General features: G+C 40.2%; 1 protein-coding gene across 8 annotated transcripts in view; it reads left to right on the plus strand.

Annotated features, from left to right (window-relative positions):
- tjp1a (tight junction protein 1a) overlaps positions 1-25717 on the plus strand; it is a 230430-nt gene that overhangs the window by 115642 nt on the left and 89071 nt on the right. For all 8 annotated transcript variants that reach the window (XM_073024725.1, XM_073024724.1, XM_073024726.1 and 5 more), the window contains exon 5: positions 24567-24852. In XM_073024725.1, the coding sequence (XP_072880826.1) occupies positions 24567-24852 (286 nt within the window). The remainder of the gene's footprint in view (positions 1-24566; positions 24853-25717) is intronic.

The following is a 25717-nucleotide window of genomic DNA, read 5'->3' on the forward strand; positions in this document are numbered from 1 at the left end:
TCGGGGGAGGCCTCGCCAGGTAGACCGGAAGGATCCCCAGTCGTGTCTGAACCTGAAGAGTTAGGTGAGGGGGTGTGGAGGTCTCAGAATTAGGAGACCACCGGATAGGCTGGCCTACATAGCACCAAGGGTGTGTGTGACCCCTACCGTTTTGGGGTGCTTTGTCAATGCCTTTTGCACCTGGATTGGACTTGTGTTTTGCAGGAAGGGCTGGCAATTATCTCAACGCCATGAGGGCAAGACTAAATTTGGTGTGGGGAGAGTGTAACATGATGTAAGGTTTCACTGCTAATGTAGTTGCTTCTCTGAGGTAATGCTTTTTCTGTGGCAGCAATGTTTGGATTATGAATGGAGATAATGGGGCATGCTAGCCACTGAGTGGGATGTTGTTCTTTTTTGTGTCTCTTTTGTGGTCTTTTCCTGGGGAGAGATGAGGAGAGAAGATGCGAATGGAGAGAGTTGGTAGACTGCTGGACAGAATGGACTTGGAGCGAGGGTCCGAAGGTTAGCGACGATCGGAGTAGATCAATGGCGGACAAACAGCCTTATCATTGAGCTCCAACGTTGCACATTAGACTGTTTCATGAGAATGGGCCCTTTTTCTTTTTTTGTTTTCTTTACTAACCATATAGTCAGATTAAGAATTATAAAGTTCAATCATTTAATCGCATATTGTGGTATGTTATTTTGTGGTACTGATTTGTAATAGTGGGCACACTGCGCAGCATCCACCCAAATGAGATTTCTTAAGTTTGGCCAGGCTGGGGGGGGGGGGGGCTATCACCCCCCCAGATTAAGCTGCTAGCCAAAGCGAGAGTTACAGAAGCAAGTGTCAAGATTGCACATCACCTGTAAAATATACGCTACAGAATTGCGGTGAATTTTGAAAATGCCGGTGTCGCGAAAAAACGATAGACGTTCACACCAGGCATTTCTGAAAATACCTCCGCCCACATTAAAAGAGGTATTTGGGCGAATCTCCTCCTACTGGGCACACGCGCAGGACACAGCTACAGAAAACAAGTGAAAAAGAAACGGTATGCTATTTCCGTTTCCTCCTCTCAGTTCAAGAAAACAATGAAATGCCGTGCTGCTGCCACCATCTGTTCCGGCACATCATGACAGCATTTTTAAAAATCTCTGGTTACCCAGTATGCACTACACCGCCCAGCCGGCATTTTCAGATTTACACACTCTGGAGAGCATTTTAGAAAAGCTCCGTTTTTGGGGGAGGGAAACGCCGTTTCAGTGTGGGCAGAGGATCAAAACGAAGAGAAAAAGCTTCGGTTACGGATTTATCTGGTCTAGTGTGGACGAGGCCTCAGTTAACATCATGTTTGGCATGGTATCTAATGAGCTAATGTAGATGTTGATGCATTTTGGTCCACAGCTGTTGTGTTTAAACAATGTGATAATGTGTCATTTCTGTTGTAATGTGCCCTCATTCACGATGCTATCCACCACATTTAATTTTATTGTTATTTCATTGAATGCATTTCCTCACTGTACATCATCATAAGGTTGACCACTTATTGCGGCAATTATTTTCTTTTTGATTTAATTTTTTTTGTAATTTAGCAAATCTTCAGATTACACATTAATTTTTTCTCAAACCTATGGTGGCTGCCAGCTAAAAGAACTTCCCATAGAAACTGTTTCCAGTCCAGCTCTGGTGCATGTGAACTTTTAGCAGGAATAATTTGCTCATTTGTAGTACACTTTTTCATCTCTCTGGTTAGAGGAAGGTCTTCTAAATTTAATGGATTTGGTGATTCTGCTGTTTAGTCAAGGGGCTGAGTATAAAAATTGGGGGTTGTGTTGTGGTTGCAAACACAGTAGTGGGGCTACTCTTGGAGTTTGTGTTCAGTTTTGATTGCACTGCTATTGGAAAAATGTTACTAAACAGGAAGGAATACACCAAAGTTTTCAAGAATGAAAAATATTGACAATTATTGCGTGCTTAGTTAAGATAGAAAAAGAGGTGCATAGCAGGTATAGGCAGATAGGAACAAATGAGGTACATGTGTAAAAGAAATGCAAGGGAACATTTAAAAAGGAAAGCAGGAGGGCTAAAAGAAGTCATGAGGTTGCCCTAGCAGACAATGTGAAAGAGAATCCTCAGGGATTCTACAGATCTGTTACGAGCAGAAGGATAGCAAGGATCCCCTGGAAGATCAGAATGATAATTTCTGTGTGGAGCCAAAAGAGATGGGGGTAGTTTAAAACTGATTTTTTTTGCATCTGTAACTGGGAGACTGACACAGTTTATAGAAGAAAGGCAAGGCAGCAACAAGGTCTCTACAGATTTTAGAACGGGGGGGGAGGTGTTTGCTGTCTTAAGGTAAATTACGGTTGTGGATAAATCCCCAGGGCCTGACAAGGTTTTCCCCCCGGACCCTGTGGGAGGCAAGTGCAGAAAATGCAGAGGCCCTAGCAGAGATATTTCAATCATCCTTATTGACAGGTGAAATACTGGAGGATTAGAGGATAGGTAATGTTCCACTTTTTTAGAAATGCTCTAAAAATAAACCAGGAAATTATAGGCAGCTGAGCCTGATGTCAGTACTGGGAAAGTTATTGGAAGTTGTTCTAAGGGACTGGATATATGAGTATTTGGAGAGACAGGGACTGATTGGGAATAGTCAGCACGGATTTGTGTGTGATAGGTTATGTCTAACCAAATTTATAGAGTTTTTTGAGGAAGTTGCAAGAAAGTTGATGAAGGCAAGGTAGTGAATATTGTCTACGTGGACTTCAGCAAGGCATTTGGTAAGGTCTTACATGGGAGATTAGTCAAGACAGTTCAGTTGTTTGGCATTCAAGATGAGGTAGTAAATCGGATTAGACATTGGCCTTGAGGGAGAAGCCAGGGAGTGGTGGTAGATGGTTGCCTTTCCGACTGGAGTCCTGTGACCAGTGAGGAGCCGCATTGGTGCTGGATCTGTTGTTGTTTGTCATCTTTATCAATGATCTGGATGATAATTTGATAAACTGGATCAACAAATTTGCAGGTGACACCAAACTTGGGGTGTTGTGAACAACGAGGAGGACTATCAAAACTTGCAGCAGGATCTAGACCAGCTGGAAAAATGGGCTGAAAATGGTAGATGGAATTTAATGCAGACGAGTGTGAGGTGTTAAACTTTGGTAGGATCAACCAGTGTAGGTCTCACACAGGGAGTGGACAGGCATGGGAAAAAGAGATCTACGAATACAGGTCCATAGTTCATTGAAAATTGTGGCACAGGTGGAGAGGGTCATAAAGAAAGCTTTTGGTACATTGGCCTTCATTGGTCGAAGTATTGAGTACTGGAGTTGGTGTGTTAATCTGAATTGTATAAGTTGTTGGTGAGGCCTGATTTAGAGTATTGTGTGCAGTTTTAGTCACCTACCTACAGGAAAGATGTAAATAAGGTTGAAAGAATACGGAGAAAATTTACAAGGATGTTGCCAGGACTGGAGGACCTGAGTTATAAGGACAGATTGAAAAGGTTAGGATTTTATTCCTTGCAATGTAGAAGAGTGAGGGAAAATTTGTTAGAGGTATACAAAATTGAGGGATATAGATAAAATAAAGGCAAGCAGGCTTGTTGCACTGAGGTTGGGTGGGTCTACAACTAGAGGTCATGGGTTAAGAGTGAAAGGTGAAATGTTTAAGAGGACTATGAGAGGAAACTTATTCACTCATACAATGGTGAGAGTGTGGAACGAGCTGTCAGCACAAGTGGTGCATGTGAGCTCAATTTCAACGTTTGAGAATTTTGGATACATATATGGATGTCAAGGGTATGGAGGGCTAAGGTCTGGATGCAGTTTGATGGGGCTAGGCAGCTTAAATGGTTTGGCATGGACCAGATGAGCTGAAGAGCCTGTTTCTCTGCTGTACTTTTCTATGACTATGACTCTGTTGCCATCAGGACTTGGGGCTGAGTCCTGGTAGAGGTTGGACTAGAGGTTTATTTCTTGAAGTATTGGAAACTGAGAGGTGATCTTATATAGGTGTATAAAATCATGAGGGGTACAGATTTGATGAATGCTGTATTGAGGAAATATTTAATAGGAAAGGCATTTTTTTCCACAAAGATTTTATGTATGTGGAATGAGCTACTAAGAGAAAGTGGTTGAGGCAGGTGCAATAACAACTTTTAAAAGACAGTTGAGGGAGGTACCTGGATTGAAAAGGTTTTGAAGGTAATAGGCCAAATAAGACTCTGGGTTGGGGCATCTTGATCAACATAGACCAGTTGTGTCGAAGGATCTTTTACCATGCTGTATGTCTCTGACTCTGATAGCCTCTGGTTTGACTGTTGGAAGCATTCTCTCTGTATTTACTCTTCTGTAATTAAAAATATTCCATTTGACTCAACTGCCCAAGTCTATTTAAGGTTGCCTTGAATAGAAACCCTTGCATTTCTGATCTCATCCTTGTAGTTCAAACTTCAAAGTAATTTTGTTATCAAAGTACATTTATGTTACCATATAGAGTCCTGAGATTCATTTTTCTTGTGGGCATACTCAATAAATCCATTGGCCATATTAGAATCAACTTCAGACCACACCAACTTGGGGGGTCAACCAATGTGCAAAAGACAGCCAAACTGTGCAAATACAAAAAGAAAGAAAGAAATAAGCAATAAATATTGAGAACATGAGATGAAGAGTTCATGCAAGTGAGTCCATTGGTTCAATATGATGAGGCAAGTGAAGCTGAATTGAAGTTATCTCCTCTGATTCAGGAGTCTGATGGTTGAAGGGTGATAACTGTTCCTGAATCTGGTGGTGTGAGTCATGAGGCTCCTCCACCACCTTTCTGATTGCAACAGTGAGAAGGCAGCATGACCTGGGTGGGGGTTCCCTGATGATAGATGCTGCTTTCCTGTGACAACTCTCTGTGTAGATGTGCTCAATGGAGGGAAGGTCTTCCAGGTGATGGACTGGGCCGTATACATTACTTTTTGCAGGACTTTCCTTTCAAGAGCATTAGTGTTTCTGTAACAGGCTGTGATGCAGTCGGTCACGACATATCTGTAGTTGGTTCTTTATGTGCCGTGTCATATGATGTTGGCGATCAGGTCTTGACTATGATTGTTCTTTGCTGTGGACATTGCCTTCTTCTGGGCAGTTTTTGTACAAGATGGCGACCTCAGCTATTAACAATACTTGTCTGCCTGGCGTCTGTGGTCATCTTGATCAGCATTGTCTGCCTGGCTTCTGATGTGCATCAGCTGCTCAAATGACCATCCACCACCTGCTCTATGGTTTAAAGTGACCCTGATCAGGGGAGGGGGGGGGGGGGTTGGTGATGCTAAGCAGGTGCGACACCTTTGCCCAAGGGTGATCTGCAGACTCATGTAGGGAAGGAGTGCCTTACACCTCCTGTGGTAGAGAAGTATCTCCACCCTGCCACCTATCTATAGACGCTCGTCAAAGTTATAGATGTCATGCCAAATCTTAGATAGATAGATAGATAGATACTTTATCATCCCCATGGGGAAATTCAGCATTTTTTCCAATGTCCCATAACTAATTACATACAATACTTAACTCAGTAAAAATATGATATGCATCTAAAATCACCCTCTCAAAAAGCATTAATAACAGCTTTTAAAAAGTTCTTAAGTAGTTAACTTAAATACATTGAGTCCTAACCCCGGCACTTTAACATATCTTACTCCTGGCGGTTGAATTGTAAAGCCGAATGGCATTGGGGAGTATTGAAAAGTATTGGGGAGTAGTGGAAAATGATTTGAAAAATTCTACTGTAAAACCATCTGGGCCAGGTGCTTTACTTGAGTTCAATGAAGAAATAGCATCCTGTATTTCTTGTTCCGTAATAGGAGCATATAATACTAATCGTTCGTTAGATGATAGTTTTGGAACATTCGATTTCCTTAAAAATTCATGCATTATAGTGGGATCATCAGGAGATTCTGATTGGTATAAGTAGGTATAATATTCTTGAAAAGATTTGTTTATTTCATCATGATCAACTGTCATAGCTCCATCTCGTTTACGAATTTAAAAAATCTGACGTTTAACTGAAGCAGATTTCAATTGACCAGCTAATAGTTTACCAGATTTATCACCATGCATATAGAATTGACTCCTAGACTTAATTAACTGATTTTCAATCGATGATGTTAAAAGTAAACTATGCTCCATTTGTAGTTCGACCCTTTTTTTATAAAGCTCCTGACTAGGAGCAATATAGTATATCTTGTCAATTGCTTTAATCTTATCAACCAACATACCAATCTCTTTATTAATTCGTTTTTTCAGTCCAGCAGAATATGAGATAATCTGACCATGGATGTACGCTTTAAAGGTATCCCATAGAACCCTGCTAGAGATTTCATCTGTAGAGTTTGTTGAAAAGAAAAAATCAATCTGATCCTTAATGAAATTGACTAAGTTTTGTAGTAATACAGAATTGAGTCGCCATTGTCCAAAACATGTCCATTAATTTGATGGAAAGTTTCAGGGGCACATGGTCAGAGATGGAATCACAATTACAGTCAGTAACAGATGGAATTAAACGAGAGTCAATAAAAAAGTAGTCAATTCTAGAATAACTACGGTAAACATGGGAAAAGAATGAAAACTCTTTCCTTTCGATGTAGAAACCTCCAAATTACTGAAATTCCACAATCAAGCATAAAGGAGTTAATAAAGGTAGCCAATTTATTTGGAAGTGCCTGATTAGACTTGGATCTATCCTTTGAAGGATTTAAAACAACAATTAAAATCTCCTCCCATTATCAACATATCATTTAAATTGGGAAGGGATGAGAACAAATGTTTGAAAAATTCAGGATTGTCAATATTCAAAGCATAAACATTGACTATCACCACTTTTTTATTACAGAGTAGGCCAGTAATTAATCAAAATCTACCATTCGGATCCGAAATTGTATCATAGTGAACAAATGAAATAGAAGAATCTATAAAAATAGAAACTCCTCTCACTTTAGCTTGGGAATTCGAATGATACTTCTGATCCTTCCAAAACCTAAAAAAACGCTGATTATCCTCTTTCCTCACATGAGTTTCTTGTATAAAAATTATATGAGCATTTAGTCTGCGGAATACCTTAAAAAATTTTTTCATTTAATTGGATAATTTAAACCGTTTGTATTCCATGAGACAAAATTGATAACCTTATCCATCATCGTAAAACCAGTAATATGGTACGTAAAGGATTAACAATATACACTCATGAACTCGGAAGAGGAAAAAAGGTTCAAAGAGGAACCGAAATTTACGACAAATGGAACATTTTAGCAGTTTTGAATTAGCCCAGTTAGAAAATTCTAATCTAAAAAGAAAGTGACTCCCTCCCCCCCAAAAGACCCCAAAAAAAGCCAGAGATTGGCCAAGAGATAAACTAAAGCTAAATCTACACCCATCTCTCCTGATGGCAGCCCAAACGATAAAAGTTGATAAGAAAAGCTACCCATAATCCAAGACAAAAATTATCAAAAAATAGCAAAAAAACCAATGCGATTTTAAAAAAAGGATTAAATTGTAGACCAATATTTCAAGATACTAATATTTCAAAAAAAAACAGCGATTCGTGTTGTTGATCGTTTTCACGCATAAACAATTGAAAATGACGCAGCAAAAAAATGAAGTCTTATGGGAAGAAGAAAATAGGACGACATCTTAAAGTGTATAAAAGTAACGAAAACAAATGTAACTCTGTTCAAAAAAAAAGTCAAACACCAAAACCTTTAGTAAATAATTTCAAAAAATATTAAAAACAGGATCCCAAAAAGAAACAGAGAGGTTAAGCTAAAAATACTAAAGATATCAACATTACAAACCAAAAAAGAGAGCCCACGTGTAAACAGTTGAAAATGACACAGTAAAAAATAAGGTCTTATGAGAAGAACAGAACAACATCTTGAAATGTAAAAAAGAACAAATGTATCTCTGTTCAAAAAAAATTAAATGTCAAAACCTCTACTAAAGAGTTTCAAAAGATTTTTTAAAAAGCAAAATCCCAAAAGGGGACAGAAAGGTTAATCTCGAAGTGCTAAAAACACAGACAGTACAACCCAAGAAAGGGAACCCTCTCATCGCTTAACAATTTAAGTAAAAACCAGGAAGAAAAACAGGAACCCAAATTAGACCTTAGCAGAAGAAGTTTGCTGATCGAGAAATTTTTGAGCTTCTTTTAATGTCTTAAAAAGACATCTGGAGTTGTCACTGAGGACAAGCCACAATTTGGCGGGGAAGAGCAGCGCTGGTTTTAGACCCATTGGAAAAATTCCGACATCAGAGGTTTAAATGCCATTCATTCCTTCAAAACCTCGGGACTATAATCTTCAATGAAGTGAAATTGAAAACCTTTAAATTTAAACATGCATTTTCATCGAGCAACAAAATCAAACGTTCCTTGATGTGAACATAATGGAGACGCAGAATTACTGGCTGTGGATGATAAGTTTTCGGATGCAACGAGCGATGAGCGTGGTCAATTAATGGGGGTTCATCCAAAACTTCTTTGCCAAACACCTCGAATAAGAATTGAGAGAAGAACTTGATAGGATCACCCTCCTCAACATCTTCTGGGAGACTGATTATCCGTAGATTCTGTCTTCGCGAACGGTTTTCAAGGTCGGTAACTTTAAATTTATAACAATCCAGCTGTTGAGACATCGAAGCTAAATTTTGTTCCAAAGTTGGAATCTTTCGATCTCTTTGCCAAGCGCCTTCATCGAGTTCTGAGATTGTTGCTTGCTGCTGTTCAACTTCACGTTTAAGCGATCTAAAATGATCCTCGATCGTCTTTAAAACTCCTTTGAACACAGCAAATTTTTGATTGAGTTTTTCGTCAGTAAGTTTCCACATCACTTCAAAAGCTGGCTTAGATTTAGGGTCAGCATCTCTTTTCCCGTTAGGATCCAGGTCTTTTCTGTCCTTTGTTTCTCGTGATCTGGTATACATCTCCAACGAATTAAAGTCAAAGTCCAGAGGTGTAGGTATAAAAAAAGGGTAAATGAGCGTAGCTACATGTAATAAAAGTAAAGGGAACAGAGCGAAGCCAGATTAAGACTTCACTCCATGAGCGCCACCCGGAGATCTGAGACATTTCCTGTAGCTCAACCCAGGGTCATCTACTAGAGACCTCAGCCTTGGAATCACACTTTTGTTGCCTTTTTTTTAATATTCATGTTTCTTGGTTCTTATTTGTTCAGGGAGTAGATCGATTAAGTTTTATTCTGTTAATTTCAATGATATATTGACAGATAAGTACACATGGCTAAGGACAAAGTAAAATTCATTTCTTTTAATGTCAGTGGGCTGTTAAATCCAATCTAATGCAGGAAAATTCTATCCAAAATGAAAAAAGAACAAGCCCATATAGTATATTTTAAGGAAACTCACTGAAGTGATAATGAGCATGGAAAACTAAAGAGACTGGGCTTCACTAATTTGTTTTTCTCCTCATATAAATCAAGACGTAGGAGAGGAGTTGCTATTCTTATCTCAAGCAAGCTAAATTTTGAAAAAGTATTCAAAATGGGAGATAAGGAAGGCAGATATATTCTGATAAGGGGGAATATAGACGGAAATTCAGTTACTCTATTGAATATATACGTACCCCAGGAAGTGATATTGGTTTCTTTCAGAAAATTACTAATATTATGGTAACGGAAACAGAAGGTCTCCTGATATGTGGGGGGAGACTTAAATGTACAATTACAACCAAAGTTAGACTCTTCCAATAGAAAAACCGATGAAACAAAATTCTTACGTAAGAAAGTTAATACACTTTTTGAAGATGTTGGTCTAATTGATACACGGAGGGACCTTTTCCCGAACAGAAGGGATTACACTCATTCTGCCCCCCATTCTGTATATACAAGAATAGACTATTTCATAACATTTGGAAAAGACAAAGACAAAATAAACACCTGTGAATTGGGACAATAGATGCAAGTGACCATGCACCTATATATTTATCTGTTGATTTTGACCTACAACCAAAGAATACTATTTGGAAACTAAATTCAAGTCTACTCAATGATCCGTACTTTAAGGAACAAATTAAAAAAGAAATTGGTCTTTACTTAGGATTCAGTGATAATGTAGAGGTTTCACCTCCCATTCTATGGGATACTCTGAAAGCTGTTTTAAGATGGAAAATTACAGCAATATCTTCATATAAAAGAAAAATAAGGACTAAAACATTGGAGGAATTACAAAATAGGCTGAAGGAACTAAAAAAAAAACACAAATTGAATTTGACTCAGGATACATAAGAGGAAATTTTAAAAATTATGAATGAAATTAATATTCTGGCTACGCAAGAAATCAGGAAAAATTTAATATTTCTGAAACAGAGACATTATGAAAGTGGATGTAAGTCTATGAAAATACTGGCGTGGAAACTAAAAAAAAAAGCAGAAAATACAATTCCTAGAATTAAGGGATCCAAGAACAAAAATGATTAAAAAAAAAATAAGCTAAGTGAAATTCACGAAGCTTTTGAAGTGTTTTACAAAATGCTATATTCCAAAGTTCCAGGAGGAAGCATAACCCAAATTGACACCTTCCTGAATTCTCTAGAGTTACCCACTTTAAGTGAAGAACAAAATAGCACGATGACTGCTGACATAACTGAAGTTGAACTAAAAGCTGCAATTAGTAGGCTTAAATTAAGCAAGTCACCAGGATCAGATGGGTGTACGGCAGAGTGGTACAAAAAATTTAAAAATGAGTCAATTCCTGTCTTACTCCCCACACTGAACTGGGCTCTAAAAAAGGCACAAATGCCACCCAGCTGGAAGGAAGTGATAATCTCAGCTATACCAAAAGAAGGCAAGGATAAAATGGAATGTGGATCATTTAGACCAATATCCGTTCTTGATGTAGATCATAGATTATTTACCTCCATCATGGCCAAACGATTAGAAAAGTTTCTACCCATACTGATACGTAATGGTCAGACAGGTTTTATACGACAATGCCAGACGCAAGACAATATATGAAGGACACTTCACATTATGGATCATATACAAAAAAAAATTGAAGCAATAGTGATAAGCGTGGACACTGAAAAGGTATTTGATTCGGTTAATTGGAATTTTCTTTACAGAGTTTTACATAGATTTGGTTTCCATGACACAATTATTAAAACTATACAGACACTATATGACAACCCTACTGCTAGGATTAAAATCAATGGATATTTATCAAATAGTTTTACCCTAGAAAGGGGCACGAGACAGGGTTGTGCATAGTCACCGCTACTCTTCACATTATATCTGGAACCATTAGCTCAGTACATCAGACAAAATGAAGATATCAGGGGAGTTACTATTAAAGGGACAGAACATAAATTGGGCTGTTACGCGGATGACATTTTGATCTATCTAGGGCAACCAACATACTCTTAACCTAAATTGATGCAATCCTTTGAACATTATGGTCAATTTTTAGGATACAAGATCAACATAGATAGAATCCAGGGAGGTCTCAAGATGGCGCTTATGGAGTGAGATTGTTTTAGGCTTCGCTCCAATCCTTTTACTTTTTTCTACCTTCAATCACCCCCAATTGACCTGTTTATACCTATTCTAAAGGGGTTGATACTTTGAAATTTTTTTCAACTGTTTGAATTATTTTTCAACTTGTTAAAATGTCTAAACAATGAGAACCTAAGGAATTGAAACAGGTGAAAGAACCGTTAACTTTGGAAGCAATTGCGAAACTTATGGACGTTGATGAAATTTTAAAGACAGTCAGTGTAAAGCTTCAATCACTTACAACGGATTCTCAACAACAAGAAGCAAGAATTTTAGCTCTCGAAGATGCAGCTCGCCAGAGAGATTGCAAAATTGAAACTTTGGAACACCAGCAATCTTCGACCTCTCAACTGTGGATTGTTATAAATCTAAAATTACTGATCTTGAAAACCGGTCTCGAAGACAAACTCTTCGGCTAATTGGGATTCTGGAAAATTTTGAGAACGGTGATCTGACTGTATTTTTCTCTAAATTTTTAATGGACGTATTCGGCTCAGAAGTTCTGGATACCCCTCCAATAATCGACCGTGCACATCGTATTTCTCGTTTTCAACCAGCTCCAGGTACGAAACCACGACCAGTGATTCTCCGGATTCATTATCCTCATACTAAAGAACTTCTGATTTGGGCTGCCCGGAAAAAGGGTATGATCAGCTTTCAAAATTTCCAATTTCGTATTCTGAAAGACTACAGTCCCAAAGTTTTGAGGGCAAGAATGGCTTTTAAATCGGTTATGTCAGAAATTCATCAGAAAGGCTACAAACAAGCGCTGCTATTTCCAGCACAATTGAGAGTTACTCTCAAAGATGAGACTTGTCGGTTGTTCAGATCTCCAGCGGATGCTCAAAGTTTCCTTGAAGAATAGTACTTTTTTCATTACGAGTTGACTAATGTATTTTTACTATTTGTATTAACTTTTTTCTTTATGCTAATAATTAGTCTATAGATTCAGACCTTTTATAATTTGATGATTCTTACTTGATGGTTGATGGTGTATTAAGTAACGGTCCTTTTTTTTGGTTTATTCTGAGTTCATTCTTTTTATATTATTATTCTGTTCATTTTAAAAATAACTCATTAAATTTTTTTTAAGTTTATATACACTTTTTTTTATATCTCTAACGTTTAAATATTAAGTTTTTTTTAAAAAAACTTTCCTAAGATGTTGTTTCTTTTTCGCAAAAGACCTTGGTGCTTGGATACGTCACATCCGTTTGGATGTGTCTGAACAAAATTAAGGACTTTCTTTTAAAATACTAATACAATATTATCCATTCTTGGGTTTTAACATTATAGTTTTTTTTTTCTTTTAATCCTTTTGTTTTATATATATAACACTAATTTTATAGTTTAATCTTTTTTATACTAACCCTTTTAAAAATATGGGTGGTTTTGTCTGTTGTTTTTTACTTTATCGTTTGAGTTGCCGTCTTGAGACATGGGGGTAAAGTTTGCCTGCTTGCCTCTTTTTGGCTTTTTTTTCTGGGTTTCGAGGGTGGGGGTGGGGGATTCTTTTTTTTTTGCTTGCTTTTTGCTTAGTTCTACTTCATGGGCTGACTTGAAACTACAAAAATGGTTGGAGTGTCATAACTTACGGTTCCTCCTTGAACTTACTTCCCTCTTCCGGATTCGTGAGTTCATCTTTTTTTTAACCTTGTCTGTTAACTGCGATAAATATTGGCAATATGGATAAGATTATTAATTTTGTTTCTTGGAATACTAATGGTTTAAATCATTCGATCAAATGGAAAAAAATATTCAAAGTATTCCACAGAATGAATACTAATGTTATCTTTGTACAAGAGACTCATGTGAGGAAGGTGGATAGTCAACGTTTTTTTAGGTTTTGGAAAGGACAACAGTATCACTCGAATTCCCAAGCCAAAGTAAGAGGCTTTTATAAATTCTTCAACCTCTTTTATACACTATGAAACAATTTCGGGCCCACAAGGTAGATTTTTGCTTGTCACTGGTTCACTTTCCAATCAAAAAATTGTTATAGTTGATGTTTATGCTCCAAATACTGACTGTCCTGAATTTTTAAAATGTCTATTTACATCCTTTCCTAATTTAAATGAATACATGTTGATAATGGGTGGGGATTTTAACTGTTGCTTAAATCCTTCAATGGATAGATTTAAGCCCACCCAGGTTCTTCCAAATAAATTGACCTCTCTTATTAATTCCTTTATGGTTGATTCTGGAATTTCTGAAATTTGGCGATTTTTGCACCCAAACGATAAAGAATTTTATACTTTTCTCATGTCTATCATAATTACTCAAGAATTGACTACTTCTTTATTGATCATCGTTTACTCACAGATGTTATCGATTGTAAATATGATTCCATTACCATTTCTGACCATGCACCTTTGAAGTTATCTATTAAGACAATGGATTCATCTTCTAATGCTAAATCTTGGAGGTTCAACTACTTTACTGCAGGACTCAGACTTTCTTAACTTTATTAAACAACAAATTGATTTGTTTTTTTCAACAAATTCTACAGAAGAGATCTCTACTGGAACATTATGGGACACTTTTAAAGCATTTATTCGCGGACAGATTATTTCATACTCTGCTGGAGTTAGGAAACGAACTACTTCTGAAATATTAATATTAGTCGATAAAATTAAAGAAGTTGTTGAGATTTATTCAGTGACCCCCAGTAAAGAACTTTATTTTAAAAAAAGAGTTGAACTTCAAATGGAACATAGTTTGTTATTATCCTCTTCGATTGAAAATCAGTTAATTAAATCTAGAACCCAGTTTTATTTACATGGAGATAAATCTGGCAAATTATTGGCTAATCAATTGAAAATTGCTTCCGTTAAATGACAAATCACCAAGATTCGTAAACGAGATGGCACTTTGATGATTGATCATAAAGAGATAAATAAAGCCTTTCAAGATTTTTATAATTCTTTATATCAATAGAATTTTTTGAGGATTCTTCCATAATGGATGAATTTTTAAGAAAATTGAATATCCCGAAATTAACAACAGAAGACAGTGTATTTCTAGATGCACCTATTACGGAAACCGAAATAAAAGAGGCTGTTTTTTCAATGAATTCTCCGGATGGTTATACTGCGAAATTTTTAAAATCCTTTTCTTCTATACTCTCTCCTTGGTTTTGTAAAATTTTTAAAGATGTGTTAACTGTAGGTAAATTACCACAATCTTTTTATGATGCCTCCATTTCTCTAATTCTTAAAAAAGATAAAGACCCCACTGAATGTGCATCCTATCAGCCTATATTGTTGCTGAATACGGATTCTAAGATTTTTACCAAAATTTTGACCACTAGGTTAGAAAATATATTACCTAAAATTATTTCTGAAGATCAGACCGGATTTATTAAAAACCGTTATTCATCTTTTAACATCAGAAAATTAATTAATATAATTTATACTCCTTCATCTAAAATACCAGAATGTGTTATTTCCTTAGGTGCTGAAAAAGCGTTCGATAGAGTTGAATGGCCATATTTATTTAATACGTTGCAGAATTTTAATTTTAGTTTAAAATTTATATCATGGATTAAATTAATATATTATAAACCTTTGGCTTTGGTTCTTACCAATAATCAGAGATCTTTTTTTCAGTTATCCCGTGGTACGAGGCAAGGCTGTCCTTTAAGTCCTTTATTATTTGACATTGTTTTGGAACCTTTAGCCATTGCCATTCGTGAATCATCTAATATTTTTGGTATTACTCGTGGGGAAGGGACATAAGTTATCATTATACGCTGATGATTTGTTACTATACATATCTGACCCTGAGAGATCTATTCCTGCTATTTCGTCCTTGCCTACTCAGTTTAGTAGCTTTTCTGGTGACAAACTGAATTTTAATAAGAGTGAATTATTTCCATTAAATATGCAAGTTCCAATTTATAAACACTTACCATTTAAACTTGTTACAGATCATTTTACTTGTTTGGGTATTAAAATTACCAAGAAACATAAGGATTTATTTAAAGTTAATTTTTTACCTTTAGTTGACCAAATCAAGCAACTGGTTACCAGGTGGTCCCCATTATCTTTGTCATTGGTTGGTCGAATTAATGCTATTAAGATGATAGTATTACCCAAATTTTTATATTTATTCCAAGCATTACCAATTTTTATTCCTAAATCTTTTTTTGATATCATTGACTCCAAAATATCCTCGTATGTTTGGCAGAAGAAAAATCCTAGATTAAGTAAAAAATATTTACAGAGGCCTAAGAAGGAGGGTGGTTTGGCTTTGCCAAACCGGAGATTTTACTATTCGGCAATTAATATTCGATATTTAATATTTTGGACACAAGAATCGATTATAGTATCTTGCCCACAATTGGTAAGTTTGGAATGTAAATCTGTACAAGACTTCATTGTTTTCTATTTTAGGATCTTCGCTTCCTTTTGCTTTATCTAAATTGAATAAACAAATAACCAATCCTATAGTTAAACATACATTATGAATATGGTTTCAATTTTGTAAATTCTTTGGCTTGTATAAGTTTATCTTATCAAGCCCTATTATATCTAACTTTTTTTTCGGCCCTCTTTTATGGATCACGCCTTTGTATTACGGAAAACAAAAGGTATAATGTGGCGACCCACTTCCCAGCGCACTCGAACCAGCTCACAAAGTGGCGCACGCTGGCATTGAGGCCGGTCCCAAAGAGGGCGCCAAGCCTGCTTCACCAGCAAGGGGAAAAGCCCGCGCGCGGGATGGGACTGTGAATACACAGTATTACAGTATTCCTGCCCAGGGAGGGCGGGAACAGAAAGCGAGGCCGCGAAGTTTGAATAAACCTCTTTCGCAACTGCAGCTCACCGACTACGTGTCATTATTTCAGTGCTGCGTGTAGCACACCGCTACAATTGGTGACCCCGACGGCCCAAACAATATTTGGACCGGAGATGAATGATGCCGCATCTGTTCATGCAGTTTCGTTAAAACTGTCAAGCTTCTGGACGCTGCGACCTCACCTATGGTTCCAGCGAGCAGAGGCCCAGTTCCACATTCGGCAGATAACCTCGGATGCCACACGTTACTACTACGTGGTGAGCTCCCTCGACCAGGAGACTGCCGCCCAGGTTGAGGAGTTCATACAGTCGCACCCGAAGGACGGCAAAAACACAGAATTCAAAGCCCTGCTCATAAGGACTTTCGGACTCTCACGGCGCGAGTGAGCTGCCCACTTACTGCACCTGGATGGTTTGGGGGACAGGCCACTTTTGGCTTTGATGAACGAGATGCTGTCCCTGGCCAGAGGACACAAGCCCTGCCTCATGTTTGAGCAGGCGTTCCTGGAGCAGCTGCCCGAGGATATACGCCTGCTGCTGTCCGACGTGGATTTCAGCGACCCCCGGAAGGTGGCAGCCTGGGCAGACGTGCTGTGGAAAGCCAAGAAGGAGAGTGGGGCATCCGTCGCACAGGTCACCAGGCCACGCTCCCAGCAGCAAACTAGACCAGGCCCGGCCGCAGAGCCCGTTAACCCCAGAGGCAGGGGTGAGGAGACCAACGAACAATGGTGCTTCTACCACCAGCGGTGGGGCGCAGAAGTCCGCCGCTGTAGCCCGCCCTGCAAGTTCCCGGGAAATGCCAGGGCCAGCCGCTGCTGATGACTACGGCGACTGGCCATCGGGATAGCCTCCTGTATGTCTGGGACAAGCAGTCGGGACGCCGTTTTTTGGTCGACACCGGAGCCAAGATCAGTGTCTTACCTTCGATGAGTTATGACACCCGCAACAGAGAACCTGGTCCCACCCTGAGGGCTGCGAACGGCAGCACAGTAAGGACCTACGGCACCCGTACGGTGCGGCTACAGTTCGGCTCCAGCCGGTTCACGTGGGACTTCACACTGGCCGCCGTAGCCCAACCGCGCCTGGGAGCGGATTTTTTGCGAGCTCACAGCCTACTGATCGACCTGCCAAGGAAGAGACTGGTCCACGTCGAGACCTTTCAAACATTCTCCCTGGGTGAAGCCCAGTTGCCAGCCCCACACCTAGACTCCATCACGCTGTCCGACAATGACTTCACCAGAGTCCTGGCGGATTTCCTATCGGTTCTGGTGCCGCAGTTCAAGGCAGCCATGCCCAGACATGACATACAGCACCACATCCCGACACAAGGACCACCCCTCCACGCCCGTGCTCGAAGGCTTCCCATGGACAAACTCCGACTGGCGAAGGAGGAGTTCAAGAGGATGGAGGAATTGGGGATCATACGGCGGTCCGACAGCCCATGGGCCTCCCCCCTGCACATGGTGCCCAAAGCAGCAGGGGGCTGGAGACCATACGGCGACTACCGCAGGCTGAACGAGGCTACAACACCGGACCGCTACCCTGTGCCACACATTCAGGACTTTGCAGCAAACCTGCACGGCGCACAGATCTTCTCCAAGGTAGACCTCGTCAGGGGATACCATCAAATCCCGATGCATCCAGACGACGTCCCCAAAATGGCACTCATTGCCCCGTTTGGCCTTTTTGAGTTCCTCCGCATGCAGTTTGGCCTAAAGAATGCCGCACAGATGTTTCAGCGGTTAATGGACGCGGTGGGATGCAACCTGGACTTCACTTTCATCTACTTGGACAACATCTTCATAGCCAGCAGTAGTCATCAGGAGCATCTGTCCCACCTCCGTCAACTCTATGCCCGACTGAGTGAATACGGCCTAACAATCAACCCGGCCAAATGCCAGTTCGGGCTTGACACCATCGACTTCCTGGGCCACAGGATTACTAAAGACGGGGCAACCCCTCTGCCCGCCAAGGTAGATGCGGTCCACCATTTCCCCTGACCCAACACAATCAAAGGCCTTCAGGACTTCGTGGGTATGGTAAATTCCCACCACTTCCTCCCTTCAGCAGCCCGAATCATGCGCCCCCTGTTCGCTCTGATGTCGGGTAAGGGCAAGGACATTACCTGGGACGAGGAGTCCGCCGCCACTTTCATTAAAACCAAAGAAGCCTTGGCAAACGCCTCAATGCTAGTGCACCCCAGAACAGACGACCCTACAGCCCTCACAGTGGACGCATCTAACACGGCAGTCGGTGGAGTGCTGGAACAACTCATCGAGGGTCACTGGCAACCCCTGGCGTTTTTCAGCAAACACCTACGACCACCCGAGCTCAAATACAGTGCTTTCGACCGGGAACTGTTGGTGCTATACCTGGCAATCCGGCATTTCAGGTACATCTTAGAAGGTAGGCCCTTCACCGCCTTCACGGACCACAAACCGCTTACCTTTGCGTTCACGAAAGCATCCGACCCCTGGTCCTGCCAGCAGCGACTTCTGTCCTACATCTCCGAATACACAACGGATGTCCGGCATGTCTTGGGAAAGGACAATGTTGTGGCGGACGCCCTCTCCCGCCCTAACATCCAAGCCCTGTCCCGGGGGTAGACTATGAAACACTGGCGGAGGCGCAGCAGGCAGACGAGGAGATCCCTAGTTACAGAACCGCAGTCTCCGGTTTGCAGCTCCAGGACCTCCCCGTAGGCTCAGGTGAGAGGACCCTACTCTGTGACGTCACCACCGGCCAACCCCGTCCCGTCGTCCCGGCAGCCTGGCGACGGCGCATTTTCAACTCCATTCACAACTTAGTGCACCCCTCCATCAGGTCAACCGTCCGGATGGTAGCCAACAGGTTCGTTTGGCACGGACTCTGCAAGCAGGTCAGTGAATGGGCCAAAAGGTGCATGCACTGCCAAACAGCCAAGGTGCAGCGGCACACCAAAGCCCTGCTGCAGCAGTTCCACCCCACCTGCCGGCGTTTCGACCACATTAATGTGGATATCGTGGGCCCCCTGCCAGTGTCGCGAGGAGTGCGGCACCTCCTGACTATCGTGGACCAGTTCACAAGATGGCCAGAGGCGGTCCCGCTCACTGACACCACCTCCGAATCTTGCACCCGAGCACTAAGTGCAACCTGGGTATCTCGCTTTGGTGTACCGGCCCACATTATCTCCGACAGAGGCGCCCAGTTCACCTCCAGCCTGTGGTCTGCTATGGTCAGCCTTTTGGGGACACAGCTGCACCACACAACTGCCTACCACCCACAGTCGAACGGACTAGTGGAGCGTTTCCACCATCACCTGAAGTTGGCTCTCATGGCCCACCTGAAAGGGCGTAACTGGGTGGATGAGCTTCCCTGGGTCCTGCTCAGAATCTGCACGGCGCCCAAAGAGGATCTGCACACCTCGTCGGCCGAGTTGGTGTACAGCGCACCCCTGGTCGTCCCAGGAGAGTTCATACCAGCCCCAAGGGGGCAAGAGGAAGAACCCGCAGCAGTCCTGGGCAGACTACGTGAGAGGCTCGGTAACCTGGCCCCCATACCCACTTCACAGCATGGACAGAACCCGACCTGCGTACCCAAAGACCTGCAAAACTGTAAGTTCGTTTTTGTACGACAGGGCAGATATCGGGCACCGCTACAGCGGCCCTACGAGGAGCCATTTACAATGATTAGAAACAATGGGTCCACATTCGTGCTGGACATTGGGGGGAAAGAGGAGGTTTTCACAGTGGACCGACTCAAACCGGCCCATGTAGACTTGTCGCAGCTGGTCGAGATTCAGGCACCGCGGTGCAGAGGCAGACCTCCCAAACAGAGTCCGACCCAGACTGAGGACATTGGGGGGTGTATCGCCGGTTCTTGGGGGAGGGGAGGGGGGTTATGTGGCGACCCACTTCCCAGCGCACTCGAACCGGCTCACAAAGTGGCGTGCGCCGACATTGAGGCCGGTCCCAAAGAGGGCGCCAAGCCTGCTTCACCAGCAAGGGGAAAAGCCCGCGTGCGGGACGGGACTGTGAATAAGCGCCCTCTACAGTATTCCCACCCGAGAGGGCAGGAACAGGAAGGCTCTAAAGCGAGGCCATGAAGTTTGAATAAACCTTTTTCGCAACTGCAGCTCACCGACTACGTGTCGTTATTTCAGCGCTGCGTGTAGCACACCACTACAATAACATGTTTTCGTGATCTTTTTTTAAACAATAGTTTTATGTCCTTTGAACAGCTATCTAATAAATATAATTTGCCTAAAACTCATTTTTTTAGATACTTGCAAGTTAGAAATTTCTTGAATAACATGTTACAGTTTTTTCCGAAATTATGTCCAATGGACATTACGGAAAAATTTTTAGCTCTGAATCCTTGCCAGAAGGGTTTAGTAGCCAACATATGATCATGAAAATACAGCCAGAAGTATCAGGAAAAATTAAGAAGGAATGGGAAAAAGAACTTCATTGTCTTATACCCACTGAGCAGTGGGAGAAAATTTTTACAATTAGTCAATTCTTCTTCTATTTGTGCTAAACATGCCTTAATACAATTTAAGGTTGTACATAGGGCTCGTATGTCTAAGGATAAACTTACTCGATTTTATTCTCATGTTAATCCAACCTGTGACAGATGGCATTCTGAAGTTGCTTCATTGACCCACGTGTTTTGGTCTTGCCCCTGCTTGCAAAATTATTGTAAAGATATTTTCAGTATTATTTCAAAAGTTCTGAGTATTAAATTGCAACCGCATCCTATTACTGCAATTTTCGGTTTACCAATGGTGGATAATAGTTGTTTATCCCCCTCAGCCCGGCGGATGATTGCATTTGTTACGTTAATGGCTAGAAGATCTATCCTATCGAATTGGAAAGAAATTAATCCTCCAACCATATTTCAGTGGTTTTCTCAAACTATTCCTTATTTGAGTTTAGAAAAAATTAGAAGTGTTGTTTTTGACCCTTCAATTAAATTTGAAGAAACTTGGAGACCATTTATTCAACATTTTCATATGAGCTAAATTGACTTTTCCTAAACCTTACTTTTATTATCCTTAATTATTTGGATGGAGGTACGGAGTTATTGACGCTGCTGTGTATATTTGACATAATGCAGTGGTCCATGTTGGTTAGGTTTTTTTTTGGAGGGTTTTTTTTCTTATTTACTCCTTTTTTCGTAATCACTGAGTTTGGGAGGTTATTATATATGGATTATCATCTATTTATATTTATACTTTAACCTATTAATTATGTTTTCTCAAAATCTGTATCTATGTTTCTTTTATGTTTGTTTAAAATTAATAAAAAGTCTTTCAAACATTTGGGCATCATTATGCCAAATGATTTGGCAAAATTATCTGAATACAATTATTAGCCTATATAAAAAAAATTAAGGAAGATTTAACAAGATGGAACCTAATTCGTTTTTTTAGTCACAGTTCAAATCTTGAGTCTATTAAAATTAATATACTGCCGAGACTATTATATCTCTTTCGGACCCTACAAATAGAGATTAATCAAAATGAATGGACCAAAATGTTATCAAGATATGTTTGGCAAGGTAAAAGGCCTAGAGTTCGTCTCAAGACTTTGCAATTAGCGAAGAAAAAGAGGGGATGGGGCCTACCTGCTCTTAGAGATTATTATTTTGCAGCACAGTTGAGAGCTGTGTTATGTTGGTGCAATATATGACGTTCAATGGAAAAACATTGAGGAGGGGATTCTTCCCATCCCCATACAGGCAATTTTGGCTGATAACCTACAAAGGTATATAAATGCTATTGATGACCCATGGGTGAAACGGACTCTTAAAATATGGAAAACTATTATAAAATAATATAAACTAGAAGGAGATAATGCAATTCTTAAATACTGTGCATATGACTGGGATTTTACGCCGAGTAAGCTGGATGCTAGATTTAAGGACTGGACAGCTAAAGAAATAACATTCTTTGTAACATCATGAAAGAAGGAATACTGTTCAGTTTTGAAATGCTTAAAGAGAAACGCTTATTAGAAAAACAAGACTTTTATTGGTATTTACAGATGTGACAGTATGTTAATAGGAGGGTTAAAAATGTAACCAAGGCAAGAACCTGTTCATGTTATGCATGAGTTCTGTTCCTGAGTCCGTCTTTAAGTCAGATTTGTATGTAAGTCGGAACAAGTACATCCGGTATTATTTAGCGTCAGTTAGTCAAACGTTTGTCTTAGTATATAGTATATATTTTACCTTTCTATGCATATAAAACGCTTAAGAAACGTATGTATTCCAATAATTAAACCACTGCGTTGCTTAGTAATAATTGTAGCTTTCATCGGGCCAGGGCCTTTTACATGCTCCATTATTCTCACTTTATCTGTTGTTCTTTAAAATTGTTCCGATCGTTGACCAACTGTAGCCTAACGCTTTTCCAATGACCAATGGCATTTCACCTCTTTCCAAACGCTTTATTATTTCCACTTTATTTTCAATCGCGATCGCTTCCCGTCAATGGAACAGTAACACTGCGGGCGGCAGGTCCCGAGCTCAGCCGGGTCCTAAGAACCACCGCACTGAGACAGACTAAATAGGACAAGTGGGGGCTGTGCTGGGTTTAGATATTTGATCCTCCACAATATTCCACATGGGAATTTAAACTGGAGGTGGCAGTGTGGCAGTGTTTTTATTTACGAGGTCGAGTTGCGAGCTCAATATCAACCCGGCACGGATGGTATGGGAGTCTGGATCGACATCAACCCGGCATGGGAGCAGTCTGTCACTGGATCAAACTCTGGAACTTATGTTCTCAAGCCCGGCGCTGATCTCACTGCGCCACCAGCAGACCGGAACGGGGGGGGGGTGTATCTTACTAAGAAAAATTTAAGCCAAATACAAAGTTACACACTCTACATAGTGTCAACAGCAAAGACTTAAAATGGCAGACGGCGTTCTCCTTCCTCGGTTCGTAAGTATGAGTTGTCTGTAAGTCAGACGGGTATTGATAGCAGATGATCAGCCATGATCTCAAAATGGCGGTGCAGGCTCGAAGGGCCGAATGGTCTACTTCTGCACCTATTGTCTATTGTCTGTTGTTCGTAACTCGGGGACTACCTGTAATTCAGATAACGGTAGTAGAATCATTTCAAGCATGTATAAGGGTTTATCAAATCTTAAAACACATTCAACTTCTTACAAAATGGGAGAAGGAATGAGGGATAATTATATTTGAGGAAGAATAGATGATAATATGGAGGTATCAATGGAAGTGTACCAGTTCACAGAAATGGAGGGAGTTCGGATGGAAAAACTTGATAAGATATTTTATTACACCCTCTCAGAAATCATTATGATAGTTATCTCCCTGTTTGCTGGAGAAATTGTGGAAATCAAAATGCAAACCATTATCATATTTTCTGGGGATGCTCCGTTATCAAAGACTATTGGAGTGGGATGCACAATCCCCTACAAGACATCTTTAAATGTGAAATACCCTAGAAAGTAAGACCATATATTTTGGGTATATACCTCAAGAATGGTTGAAAAGAGATAAATATTTAATGAATATACTGCTGGTGGCTAGTAAAAAGACTCTTACTAGGAAATGGTTATCACAGGAGAGCCCAATCTTAAATGCAGGGATGGAAATTACAATGGACATTTACAAAATGGAGAAGATAACAGCATCTGTTAATCATTAGTTGGAACAATTTGATTCCTACTGGGAAAAATAGTTTAACTACATAATACCTCATAGGCTGGATTTTATCCTCACAAATCAATGAAAATGTTGTAAAACAAAAAAGATCACTGCCTACTTGTGCATAGTTTCTCCTTTTGCTTGTTCTTTCTTTCTACTCTTTTCTATAAGTATATACCTCAGATAAATATTATGTGGAGATTTGTTGCATATATGACTATATGATATATATGTATAATATCTGAAATACATCTTATGGAAATGTTTGATGATGAAATTCAATAAAAAATAAATTACAAAACAAAGAAAAATGAATTGCCTTCTCCTGACCTACAAGAGAAGGCAGATAGGCTTTGATTTAATGCTATGAATGAAATATGTATTTTTGACAATGCTGCACTATCAAGCTTACACCAGAGTGAAAGCTTGGGTTGTGTGCTGTGTCTCTGGAGTAGGGTTTGACACAATTTACTGACTTGGAGCAAAGGCTATAGGAATTTCAAAAGAAGTCAATTTTAAAAAAGTAAATTAATGATGAAGCTCTGACAACTTGTTTTTGTTTAATTCTTCCAGACAATCAGGAGAAAAAGAAAAATTCAAATGCCAGTGACAAGAGCAGAGCCAGATCGACAACCCATCTCGGAACCCGAAGACGACAGTTATGAAGAAGAGGTTTATGATCGTAAAAGTGCACGAAGTGGACTGAGTCCTTATAGCGGGAGGAGAAGTGAGAGGAATGTTGGGAGACATGATGATAGAGAGAGAAGCTTGTCACCAAGATCGGAGCGAAGATCAGTTTCATCAAACCTCCCTCCAAAACCTATAAAAGTGACATTGGTAAAATCAAGGAAGAGTGAAGGTGTGTTCATTGGCAAAATTATAACTGCACCGCTCTCCTCATATTGACATCAAGCGGCTTGAAGGGTTTTATGTAGAATTCAGTCTGCACCCAGGCTTGTGTAGATAATTCTGATGTTGGTAACTGTTTCAGTTCTTAACAGACTGGAACGTGAGCTTGAATCTATTTGTAAAACATTTCAAGTGTTGGGCCATTATATAGATAAAATTACATCTGATATTTGGTTGGCATTCCACACTGTTTCCGCTTGTATATTTTGTTCCTAATTGCTGTCTCCAGGATCTGTTAGTTCATTTAGTAAACTGACATGGTAAATTGTTCTTCATTTACTGATACAGCGTGGAGCAGACCTTGATGGCCCTATGAGCCATGCTGCCCTCGCAACCCTCAACAAACTCGATTAACCTTAATCTAATCACGGAATAATTTACAATGAACATTTAATATACCCGGTCCACCTTTGGACTGTGGGAGGAAACCAAAGGATACGGAGAAAGCCCACACATTCCATGGGGAGGACATAGAGACTCCTTACAGAGCATACCGGAATTAAATTCCGAACTCCGGAACACCTGAGCTGTAATAACATCACGTTAACCATCATGCCCAATTTTACAGATTGTATTCAATATTAGCAATTTATTTGTCTACCAAAATCTATTGCATTTAAATTGAAACAGTTTAAAACTGTAATCAAAAGAGTTGCTATCTGAATGCTCTGGTCTTTCCAGTGGAGTGTGAGTTGTGGTTGATGACCTACATTTCCAAAATTACCATTGCTGGAGACACATATGATGTCATTGTTCCTCAGATGAATTGTTGATGTTTTTATTTTCCAAATTCCAGGTTTTAATACCACAGTTTC

The sequence above is a fragment of the Hemitrygon akajei genome, chromosome 21, assembly GCF_048418815.1.
Source record: "Hemitrygon akajei chromosome 21, sHemAka1.3, whole genome shotgun sequence".
Taxonomy (NCBI): Eukaryota; Metazoa; Chordata; class Chondrichthyes; order Myliobatiformes; family Dasyatidae; genus Hemitrygon; species Hemitrygon akajei.